Source organism: Gekko japonicus, unplaced genomic scaffold (assembly GCF_001447785.1).
Source record: "Gekko japonicus isolate JY-2015 unplaced genomic scaffold, Gekko_japonicus_V1.1 scaffold299, whole genome shotgun sequence".
Classification (NCBI taxonomy): Eukaryota; Metazoa; Chordata; class Lepidosauria; order Squamata; family Gekkonidae; genus Gekko; species Gekko japonicus.
In genome coordinates, this window is record NW_015170896.1 from 873,805 (window position 1) to 886,096 (window position 12,292).

General features: G+C 48.8%; 1 protein-coding gene across 1 annotated transcript in view; it reads right to left on the reverse strand.

Annotated features, from left to right (window-relative positions):
- The window catches only part of ALDH16A1 (aldehyde dehydrogenase 16 family member A1), a 60,286-nt gene extending 48,125 nt beyond the window's left edge, over positions 1-12,161 (reverse strand). Inside the window, exons 1-5 of the mRNA XM_015418537.1 lie at positions 11,813-12,161; positions 6,525-6,627; positions 3,132-3,258; positions 1,690-1,868; positions 138-215 (exon numbers count right to left, since the gene is read on the reverse strand). Of these exons, the coding sequence (XP_015274023.1) occupies positions 138-215; positions 1,690-1,868; positions 3,132-3,258; positions 6,525-6,627; positions 11,813-11,986 (661 nt within the window). The 5' untranslated portion in view covers positions 11,987-12,161. The remainder of the gene's footprint in view (positions 1-137; positions 216-1,689; positions 1,869-3,131; positions 3,259-6,524; positions 6,628-11,812) is intronic.
- Between the last annotated feature and the right edge of the window lie 131 nt (positions 12,162-12,292).

Sequence of the window (12,292 nt, forward strand, 5' to 3'; positions counted from 1 at the left end):
TTATTGTGGGGTGGGGGGGGGGCGGGGGGGGGGGGGTGCAGAAGGGATCCTCGCCTAGGGTGCAAAATAAGCTGGAGCCGGCCCTGCTGGCTGGATCCCACCCATAATAATAATGTTTGCATCCACAGAGGACATACCCATGGCCAGTGCTGGACACACCTTCCAAGCCAGAGTCAACAGAGGGGAGTTCCGCGGGAGGAGAACAGCAACAACACCTATGGGAAGGTTTATGTTTCGTCAGGAAAAATTAAGTTGCACCTTTAAGACCATTAAATACTTATTATTTACAGAGTACAAGTTCCCATAAGCTATTACCTACTGCTTCAGATGCCAACAGAGTGTGTGGGGTTGCCAACACCCCCTAGGGGCCTAGAGCTCTCCCAGAATAGTAACCAATCTCCAGACAACAAAGATCAGCTCCCCTGGAGAAAAGGGCTGCTTTGGAGGGCGGACTCCATGTGGCATTGTGGCATTATACCCAGTCCCAACCAATGTTCCCTCTAAGCCGTGGAGTCTTGTGAGCAAAAATCTACTTTGTGAGCTAGTGGCATTAAAGTTGTGAGCGAGCGATTGGGCTGCTGCATAAATTAGTTTGGCTCTGGAGCCATCCTTCCTGAGCCGAGACAAAAATCTGTGAGCTGGAGGCAAAGAAACTGTGAGCTGGCTCACACTGACTCAGCTTAGAGGGAACACTGGTCCCAACCCACTGTTGGCCTACCTAAGTGGAACAATTAAGCTAGGGAAATCAGTGAATGGAATAAGGGTGTGGTGGCATCCACAAATAGTAATTATGCATTGAGTTGGGGGGGGGGGAGAGGTACAGAGTTACTCTTGACACCTACAGCACAAAAAGAAACTGCAATCCTGATTTAGGCTTTGATTCACACAAGCAACTTTGCAAATGGATCCCTCTCCCAGCACCTCGCGTTCCACACAGCTCCAGATTCAGCTCCCTGAAAACGGCTGCTCTGAAGTCGGCAATGCTGTGACCGGACAGCCGAAATGTTTGCCCACAAGCGGTTAGAGACTCTTATTCCAATTAACCTTTTTTCCTCTTCAGACATAACCGCTCTCTGCCCAACAGAGACTGTTCTCGGGCATGCCTGGCAAGATACAGCAGACACAACAGCAGGCAGAATGGCACGCTTAGGCACCCTGGCACAGCGGGATGTTTAATCAGAACTCTAGGAGTTCTCTAGAATGGAGTTACGATCTACGGACGGGGACTGCAAGCCAAGCCCTCTTCATTCTCGAACATGTGAGCAGGGAACTAGAGCAGATCACTGTAGGAAGCTGGGCCTTTCCAAGAGGATACATTCCTGAACAGACCTCTTTTTCGAGGGCTGGAGTGGGAAAAGCCAAGTTTACAGTATGTGAGATGTGATTTTAGCTGATCATCACCCCTAGAAACAGGGAACCGGGTAGAAGTGCTGGCTCTCCAAGAAAGGTGTTTTGATAAAGGCAACAGCAACGCCCACCACCATTCAAGTAAGATGCACCATACAGGCTATCAGTTACAGGTTGTATGTTTGGCTACCCTTGGCCATTGTTGTTCCTTGCCTCCAGGTGCGACTATATCAATCTATCAAACACTCAGTGGTAAAGCCACACATCTATCCTCCTCCCAAACTAGTCCAAGGACCAGGGACTGGAGATTTCCTGCTAAAACTCCCACATCCCCCAACTCACCAAGAGGCTTCCAGTCCTTCATCTCCACCTCCATTAGCTGGGCCCAACCAGCATAATGGTAGAAATGCCGGACAACCAAAGGCAGGTCCGCATCCCGGGCATCGCGGAGAAGTTTCCCGCTGTCTAGACTCTCCAAAAGGCTGAGTAACCGTTGGTGTTTCTGGATATTCCTGGCCACACTGGCAAAACAGAAACAGAAGGCATCGTGTCAATTTAAGTAGACTGAGAAAATACCTCTCAGCTGCCTGGTAGGTGACCATTTCCACAGCTCCACTCAGAACTAACAACAAACTGTAGTTTGTTATTACATGAACAAGGATCTGAAATCCTCAGACTTGAATTCTCTCCCCTCCCCTCCTTTCATGCACCGCTTTGAGACTGAATGTTTCTTTGTCCCCAGAAAACCAGAGCTCATTGTGAAATCTGGATTTTAGAAAAAGGCAAACCAGGGTCTCTTGCAGACAAGCCAGGATTCCAAACCACCATGAAATTCCAGTGTGTGTAGGCAGGAGGACAAAAACTCTGTTTGCTGCCTTGTCTGCTTAAGATGTCCAAACATGCTGTGGCTTGCTAGGAACTAGGAAGTGGAGAGGGGGTGAAATTGCCATCTCTTTTCCACCAGCATAGCTCTGTTGATGAACAAGGCAGGAAGGGCAATTTCTGAAGGCTTGCCATTTGCCCGGTGACAGCAGGCAGTCATTTGCCCCTGTTCTCAGTCTCCTGTCATTGAGGATTTGAGAAATGGGAGGAAAGAATGGGTGTGGGAGGTAAATGGCATCAAGGGGGACAATCTAGGAATCCTTCCCCCGTCTTGATGCTAAAGACCACAGAGATTGAGGAATATAAAATTCCTAGAGTGTCACCATAGACCCCACCCTTTTTTCACTGGTTCCTTAAATTATTATTGGGAAAATTCCTAGAGCATTGTCTGGAAGTGCCATCACATTTCCCACAAAACTCCACCTTCCCCAAACGCTGCCCCATAAATCTTCTGGCATTCCCTAGTGTCCAGCAACCAACACTAGGCTCCTGTAACTCAAGGAATCTACTTTAGAAGGGAAGGGAGAAGCAGACAGGAAAGCAACCAAGATCTGTGCTCCTTCTGCTAGTAGTAGCTAGAATCCAGTCCTTCTTGTTGTTACGTCTGAGTGTCCGTTTCCCTAATCTGGAAGAAATCGAGGCTGTGTTCATTAGAGACCAAACAATAACCCTCATGTGTGTATCTAGAGTATAAACTGGCACCAGTGTATCACGGCATCCTCAAAGAACAAAAGTGCTCAGAATTCTATAAGAATTCCAAATCCCCCTCACCCCCATGGAACTACAGTTCCCAGAGATCCCCTAGGTACCACCAAAGAAGCTGCGGTGACAATTCCAGAACCACCAAGATTCTAGAAGTGACCAGGACATAGCAGAACTCGTCTTTGAAGAGGACCACTTACTTGTAGAGGTGTCGGGCTCGAACGTGGGCAGACTGTTGACCCCAGATTTGAAAAGCATTTGTGGCAGCACTGACAGCTGCTTTGACATCTTCTCCATTCCCCTGGAGGGTGGTGGCCAAGTGCTCCCCTGACAGTGAGGGGAAAAGGAAAGAATCAGTTTTCATTTTGTTCTTTTATCATAGAGTTTTCTGGCGATTCCTAGAGCCACCCGACATGACTTCCGGGTTTCCCCCAGAAGTGATACAGCAGCGCACACAATGTCGCTCCCCACATGCCCCCAACCCCGAACCTCCCGCTGGTTGCCACAGCCTACCTGGCAAACCTACACCATAAGTACATTTCAGAGGAACTAATATTCATCAGCACTGGTCCCTTCAGCCTCAGGCTACACCCATTAATAGCTCCATAACTCTGCCTATGTCCCAAGGCAACTGGAACAAACCAGCTCAAGCAAAGGAAAGCATACAATTATTCGCAAACAGTCTTTTTTAAAAAAAACATCAAAGGCATTGCGCTTTTGGGATTATTTCTAAAGCATGCAATTCTAGAAAGTCCAGTTTGACATACCTAAGATTTCTGCACCAGGTTTTCTGGCAGAACAAGGCACATCAAAGACAGCGATAGAGGACCCTCCTCTCCCAAGGACAAGAGAGCTGTAAAATGCAAAATGACAAAGAAGGCATTGCATTTCCTCTTGCCTTGTCTAGCATGCTGTTTTCTGGACCTGGAAGTTACAGAACAAGAACAATGGAGCCATCTCTTGGAAAAGGCAAATTAATTCAGAAAAGGAAAGAACCTGGCATGAAAGTCATGCCATACAGCGCTGAGTATTTGAGTTTCCGACACAAAAACTCAAGCACATGAGGGGCCCGGCGGTGGACCTGCAAGGCCGGCGGGAGTGCAAGGAAGCCCCGCGAAGGCCCTCCCTGGCCCCAGGCAGGCAGGGGTGGGGAGAGGCAGGGAGGAAGCAACTTACCCTCCCTCTTCTCCTGTCTCCTCCTGGCTGAATGAGGGCCAGAAGCGGGGCAGTCGGAAGCAGGGGGCGGGGCTTCATCATGTGCCCCGCCCCCCATACCTCACCCGGGGGAACTGCGATACCCCGCGACCCCCCCCGAAATGACCTCTGTTTATTCCGTTTCCTCCAGCCATGCAAAGGAGCATAAGAGTGCAGGAGACACTGCTAAATTCACCCGGTCTCAAAGCCTGCCCCACTCTCCCTCCATGGTGCTGGATCTACAGGACACTTTCTGCTCACAGAGGACACCTTTGACTCCATCCCCAAGTAATGCTCTCTCTAAACTGTGGAGGCTTGTGAGCAAAAATTCTACTTTGGCCCCGGTCACACGGCAAAGTTGCCGCGGGAGAGGCACGGATGGTGGGTGGATTATCCGGGCGCGATCACACCCCAACATCTGGGAAGTGGAGTGCACCCGTGGCTTAGCGCCGACAATGTGCATTAAAAACCTAGTACCTCCAAGGTACTAGTAAACGTTTGCCACAGGCTGCCTCCAGACGCCCGTGGTGTGATCGCACCGGTGCATGGCATTCCCCTCCGGTCCCTCGTTTACCCGCCTGCGCCGAGGGAAGGACCTGTGGTGTGCCGCCGGCGCGTCTGATCGCGTAATCGCAGATCAAACTGCGCCGGGGCAATTAGCCACGCCTCCCCCCCGCGAAATCCGGCCCATGTGACCGGGGCCTTTGTGAGCTACTGGCATTAAAGTAGTGAGTGAGCAACTTGCAGCATCTTGTGCAAACCTTGTAATTGGTTTCTTTCAAGAATACTGTCTTGAAATCTATCTTTGACTGAGGAATACTAATATCTTTATTTTGTGGATAGTACAGGGGAATAGTACTATGGGTGATTGTTTTCTGACTTGCAAAATGAATTCAGAATTCATAAGGGTGCACAAAAGTACAGAGCGAGAGCTCTCAACACTGTCCCCCAAATAATGTTATTGAGAATAATGAAACCCCACCATGCTGGCCACGAAAAAGCCCCGCATAACCTCCCGTTAGCAATTCTGACATCATACCTGCCTATTTTCACAACCGGGGTGATGGTGGAAATTGCTGTCAAGTCATGGCTGACTTACGGCAACCCTGAAGGTTTCCAAGTCAAGAAACGTCCAGAGCAAAATTCCTACGACTTCTTCCCTTGTAGCCACCTGGTTCCCTATTCTAGAATATTTAAATCAATTTGATGACACACCTAAAGAAATAGACGCTCTACATCTATGGTAACCGATTTTATTATATCAAAGATTAATTTCTATTTACATTGTGATTGGCTTCCAACTAATGAAAGACACCAATCAGTACACTAGGACAATATGAAGGATTCTTTGTTATTTATCTTTTGTATTTGAATTTAAGGTACATAGCCAATTGTATAGTATACTTGTATAATATTTTGTAACTGACCACCAATTGTTAACACTCTGACTCACCAAACAATGTTTGTTAATTGTTGAGTATCCACAGTTTTATGATTCAATAAAATATATTGTAAAAAGAAAAGAAAAGAAAAAGAAACGTCCAGAGGTGGTTTGCCATGGCCTGCCTCTGTATCATGACCCTGTTATTCCTTGGAGGTCTCCCAGCCAAATACTAACCAGGGCCAGCCCTGCTTAGATTCAGGGATCTGATGAGGCTGGGCCAGCCTGGGCTATCCAGGCCAGATTTCACAACCAGGCTTCAACAGGAAAACAAACCCAAGGCCCCTGGAATGTCGATTTCTGTGTGCCAGGGTCAAATCCTGAGCCTGCACAGTACAGAGACCTACATAATACACTGCCAGAACCCGTTGATTTTGATAGAGCCCATTGGTTTTGACAGATTGGAGCAACTCTGCATAGGACTGCACAGACCATTGCTCACACTCAGGGGTCGTTTCGTAGAAAAAGAGCTAGGGGAACTCATTAGCATAACTCATTAGCATATGCCACACCCCCTGACATCACCGGAAGTGTGTCATAAAGCCACACCCCCTGACATCACCGGAAGTGTATCACAAGGCCACACACCCCGCCCCCAACGGTCCTGGCCGCCACCGCCGGCCTTGCAGCTCCACTGCCGAGCCCCATGAGGGGCCTGGCGGTGGACCTGCAAGGCCGGCGGGAGTGCAAGGAAGCCCCGCGAAGGCCCTCCCTGGCCCCAGGCAGGCAGGGGTGGGGAGAGGCAGGGAGGAAGCAACTTACCCTCCCTCTTCTCCTGCCTCCTCCTGGCTGAATGAGGGCCGGAAACGGGGCGGCCGAAAGCGGGGCGGCCGGAAGCAGGGGGCGGGGCTTCGTCATGTGCCCCGCCACCTCGTACCTCACCCGGGGGAACTGCGATCCCCCGCGATCCCCCCCGAAATGACCTCTGCTCACACTGCTCATCTCATCCCTTTCTTACCTGTGGTGGGATTTTTGGTGGCGTAGGTCTCCCTTCCCCCCGGTTTCAGCCACTTGCCATCTACGAAATGCCCAAAGCTGCGGCCGTGAGACTCCAGCCAGGCCTGGAAAGAAGTAGGGGAAGAGATTACTATCCATCTAGGTTCAAGGGATACAATCCAAAATAAATGATAAAGACGTAAAGCAGAACCTTTCTTCTGCTGGAAGGATGGAGGCAACTATCCCGAAAATTATCCGTTCCAATTCATATATTTTTTTAAATTAAAAAACAAAGCTGATAGCCCAGGCAAACTCGATCTTGTCAGATCTCAGAAGCTAAGCAGGGCCGACCCTGGCAAGTAGCTGGAAGGGAGACCTCCAAGGAATACCAGGACTCGGGAGACGGAGGCAGGCAATCGTAAGCCACCTCTCTGAAACATCCAAGTCCCACTAGGAGTCACCAGACGTCACCATGACTTCCAGGCATGCAAGCACTCAAACACACGCATGAATACCCACACACACAAAAAGGAGAAAATTAAGCTGATGGTCTGTAGATTCAGAATGAACAAAAGGAAATACTTCTTTACACAGGGAGTTATTAAAATGTGGAATTCGCTGCCAGAGGATGCAGCGATGGCCACAGAAATAGACAGCTTTAAAAGGGGATTGGATAGAACGATCAGTGGCTATTAGCCATGGGGACTGAGGGGAACCTCCATATTTAGAGGCACTAAACCTCTGAATCCCAGACCCAGGAGACAACATCAGGGAAAGGCCTCAGTGTCTATGCCCTGTTGTTGGACCTCCAGTGGAGCTGGCTGATCAGTGGTCTGGTACAGCAGGGCTCTTCTTAGGTGCTTATGTACTATGAAGAAATGGCCTGTGTGAATTCCGTGGAGGAGGGGGGAAAGGGGGAAAGTTGACTTTCTGAACATATATTCTGCTCCCAATCTGCCACACGCTGGAAACGTAGGAAAAGTGTTGGGTATTACAAGTTGAAAACACTCAGTATATCTGGGGTTAAATGTCTGTTTATGTTACTCACAGGAAGTCACGTTTGTTTGTAACCAATCTGTTTAGACAATAGGATGCCCGGGAACTTTGGAGCTAATTTGCTACTCTGATTGGAAACCAAGGTGTCAAGTATTTTAGCATATTGGTTTCTCTTCCTCTCTTTGTTCTGACTGAGAAGGAGACACCATTTTTCGGCTCTCCCCGTTTTACCTTTTAGCTGCAAGGATGTAGGCATAATAGCTCTTTGTTATTTTATATCCTGTGTACCTTTTTCCCATGTTAGGTTTATAGTAAACTTTTATATTTTAATACACACCATGGACTCAGCCTCTTAATACTCTGCTGACTTACTTAAAAAGAATCCCAACAAAGGTTATGGAGCCCAGATCCACTCCTATCTGCACAGAGCTGGCCATGTGTGTATGATGAGATTACTTAGAAACTTTTAAGAATAGCACAAGTGAGGGAGGAAGTGGTAAATCCCAACAGCCCTGCAATTTAGGCACTGGTTCAACTGCACCAAAATTATCTGGGAGGATGGTGTCACCTGGTGGTGACTTCAACATGGACCAGGTCCAAATATCTCAGTGGTAGATCACGTGCAACGCATACAGAAGGTTCTGGCCAGGGCACCGCCAGTTAAAGAACCTTGAGAAGAAGATTTTAGGAAGCACCTTTTCCTCTGCTTGAGAAGTGCTGCCAGTCAGAGTAGACAATGCTACACTTGGAAGGGCCAAATGACCTGACCCACTATATGGCCACTGCACAGGCACACTGGTAAATGTTTCTGAGAAACCGCCCATTTGGGGGAGCAAACCTACCCGCCACATGACACAACAGATGGCATACAGTGGGCACCTTCACCAACCGCACGCTGCTTGCAAATGATGCCAATGGAAGAGGAGAGCCACATGCTCGGCACGACGGTCCCCGATTTGAACCCTGTTACATTTCTGTCTCACCCTTCCTTTTCAGCCTAACCTACCTTACAGGGTTGTTGTGAGCACAAAATAGACAAGAGGAGAACTGCAAGAGGAGTCCTTGAAGAAGGGACAAAGACAGGCTGGACAAACCCCTCTTTTAGAAGCACAATTTTATCTGCAGCAGCGGTTAAGATTTGGCCAGCTGCTCTTTAAGACTTTGTGGCAGACATCAGAATTCTTTCTTTTGACAAGATTTGCTTTATGACTCCTGTGGGAATTATATAATCACCGTATGAGTCAAATACTTGCAGCTGACCCTGCTCCAGGCTGACCTCTTACTTCATGTCAGTCAGGAGAGAGTTGAAAACCCGGCCAGGATCTGCACAGGGGTCATAAATTCAGGGCTGTTAGCCTGAATCAACAACGGCTGTCAATTCCCCTGGCTGCTTCAGCCACACATACACAGGCGCCTGCTGTACACACACACACACAGGCTCTTTCTTCCTCTCTCGCTTTGGGTCACGGCACTCTTGCAGGCTGCCGACTCATCCGCTCCAGCCGCCTCCCCATCGCAGAGAAAGAAAGCCCACTGAGGTCACTTCAGGATGAGACAGAGAAAGCAAACAGTCCCGATCTTGCAGATCTTGCAGCACCCTAAAGACCGATAGAACCTTCCATAGACCTAGAGCCAAGGATGCATCTCAGGAACCTGTTAAGAATATTTTTTTTAAGGTGTCATAAGGCACTTTTGTTGCCTTTGCTTAAACAAACTCAGGCAGTGAACCTTCTGGAACCAGTAACAGAGAAAGCAAGGAAACCCCACTCCCCAAACTACTTGCTGCCTTTTATAGTAACCTCTAAGAGAAATTATCCTGCCAACCTAGCAGTTCGAAAGCAAGACATTGCAAGTAGATAAATAGGTACCACTTCGGTGGGAAGGTAACAGCGTTCCATGCGCCTTGGTGTTTAGTCATGCCAGCCACATGACCACGGAAACGTCTTTGGACAGCGCTTCGGCTTTGAAACGGAGATGAGCACCGCAACCCTAGAGTCGGACTCGACTGGCTTTCGAGCAAGGGAACCTTTACTTTTACCTTTTAAGAGAAATTAACCATGAACTGGTTAACATTTGAAATGACTGAGAACTCCCAGTTCCTCGGGAAATGATATCAAACAATGCAGTTCTGCTCTCTACATAGGACAAAAAGACCAGTCCCTATGCAAAAGAATAAATGGACAATAAAACTGACATTAAAGACATTCGGAAACCACTCACACCACTCAGAAGTCCATCTTCCACAATGCAATGCTACTAAATTGATACACAATTCACTGTTCTCCAGAAAAAAAGAACTTCAAATTTCAAAGGAAGACTCCAGCGTGACACTGCTGAATTAGAACTCATCAGGACATTTCATACCATCTCCCAGGGACTTAACAAAGGCTTGGGATTCCCCAGCCATTAAAGGTGTTAACAAGCTTAGCAAAACTACGGAGTTACTGCCAGGGCTTTTTTTTGTAGAAAAAGCCCAGCAGGAACTCATTAGCATAATAGGCCACACCCAACAACAGAAACTCATTAGCATATCCAGCCACACCCATGAGAGCATAGCTCATTAGCATATTAGGCCACACCCCATGTTACCAGAAGTATAGTCATCCAGCCACACCCACCTTTTGCTTCTTATTTTGTTTACCTTGTTTGTTGTCAAAACCCAGGGCCTTTTTTTTATAGCAGGAACTCCTTTGCATGCTAAGCCACACACCCCTAATGTAGCCAATCCTAATGAGTTTCTGCTACTGGGTGTGGCCTATTATGCTAATGAGTTCCTGCTGGGCGTGGTCAACTTGGGAGCCAGCCGGAACTCCGTTCCTGTGCGTTCCTGCCCAAAAATAGCCCTGGTTACTGCTATTGTGACTGGCCTTGGTACTTTTCTCTGGGCCAAGCTAGACATCACGATGTCTGCAAATCCAACGTTTGGACACTGAAGACCCTTCAAAGCTGAAAGTTGGCAATTTAATCCTGATCAGGCCCACAGTGTGGCAGGACCAGGAGGTCTTGTCGTCCCTCCCCCCCCTGTGCCTTTTCCATTGCTGAAACAGCTGGGGGGGGGGGCAGCTGCTTCAGCACTTGAAAAGGCATGCGGGGGGGGGACAATGACAAGATCATCTGCTCCCACTGCGCCACAGGTCCAAACAGGTCCTTGTAGCATTTTTGAATGACATCAGCTTTAGAACGGCATCCTTGGGTCAGACCCATGGACACCATAACCTCAGTCTCATCCGGTTTTTACATCATCCCTTCACGCTCTGTAGTTTTTGCATTTCACAGCCCGATGACTCTGCTGTTTGCAAATGTTTCGTTTCCCCGTCAGGCGTGCTCACTGAGAACCCACCACATGCATTGGATAAACAGGCTCTACAGTCTGCAAAGCCTTACTGGAATAAGAACATAAGAACATAAGAGACGCCAATGTTGGATCAGGCCAAAGGCCCATCCAGTCCAACACTCTGTATCACACAGTGGCCAGAAATACCAGTGCCATCAGGAGGTCCACCAGTGGGGAAGAAGTACTTCCTTTTATCCGTTCTAACCCGACCGCTCTGCAGTTTCATGGACCTTGTTAGTCTCTAAGGTGCCACAAGACTCTTCTGCTTGTTCTTACCAAAACTGCAGCTACCCCTCTAGAATGATTACCAATGCTCCCTCTAAGCTGTGGAGTCTTTGTGAGCAAAAATTCTACTTTGTAAGCTGCTGGCATTAAAGGGGCAAGCGAGCATTTTGACTACTGCACAAATTACTTTGCTCTGGAGCCATCCTTCCTGAGTGGAGACAAAAATGTGTGAGCCGGAGGCTAAAAAACTGAGCTAGCTCACACTACCTTAGATTAGAGGGAACACTGAATTACCCTTCTTCAGTTTTTGCAGTGATCTAGGAGTGTCCTCCTGGCCTCCCTTTACATCAGGCTTAGGTTAGATTTGCTTGCCCAATCAAAAATGTGAGGCTACCGTGACTTAAGGAGGAGTTTATCTTACGATCACAGAGGCCCTTAAAAAGAGGTCTAGGAGACAGAACATTTGGCTCAGTGAAAGATCACATGCTTTGCCAGGAGTAGGTGACGGGTACACCCCTACTGAAAGATCTCTGGGAGCCAATGTTGAGAAACGCCCTTCTCTGCCTGAGATGAGACCCAGAAGAACCACTGCCAGGAGACAATACTGAGCTAGATAGACCAATGGGCTGGCTTGGTATAAGGTAATTTTACAGAGCTGAAGTTCTCAAGAAGCGACAGCGAATCCGTTGAAGGCAGGGATTAGAACTCTGGGCTCTTGGACTCGCTGCAAATGGCTTGCTCTCAGCACACGCAACCTTTAAGAGCGGGGGCTCTTGGACGCTGGTGTCGTTCGGGGGGTCCCCTTCGAGGCCTTTGCAGAGATTCCAGGCCTCCTCCTTTATGAGCCGAGGCCCGTTCGTCTCCTCCTCTTCTCCCGCAACTCCTCTCTCTTTTTGGCTCTTTGCCCACATCTGCCGAATCCAGTCCATCTCGGCTGTCCACAGCCTCCTGTCCTTCTCCCGCTGGGCCTTCTCCTCCTCCCACAAGCCCTGGAACAGTTTCTCCCGCTCCCGGAAGTGTGTCCGGATATCCCGTACGAGCTCGTCGAACCTGTCCTCCCGGGGCCTCTTCCTTCGGTTTCGGAGCTGAGCCAGCTTTTCTCGTGTGCTCAGCAGGGCGCGCGGTCTGGGGAAAGCTGGAGGGGGGCAACAGAGAGAAGACGCTCATTCAAAAAGGGGAGCAAGACCACCGCTTGAGGTTCCAGAAGAATCAGTAAGACTCCAGCAAGGGTTCAG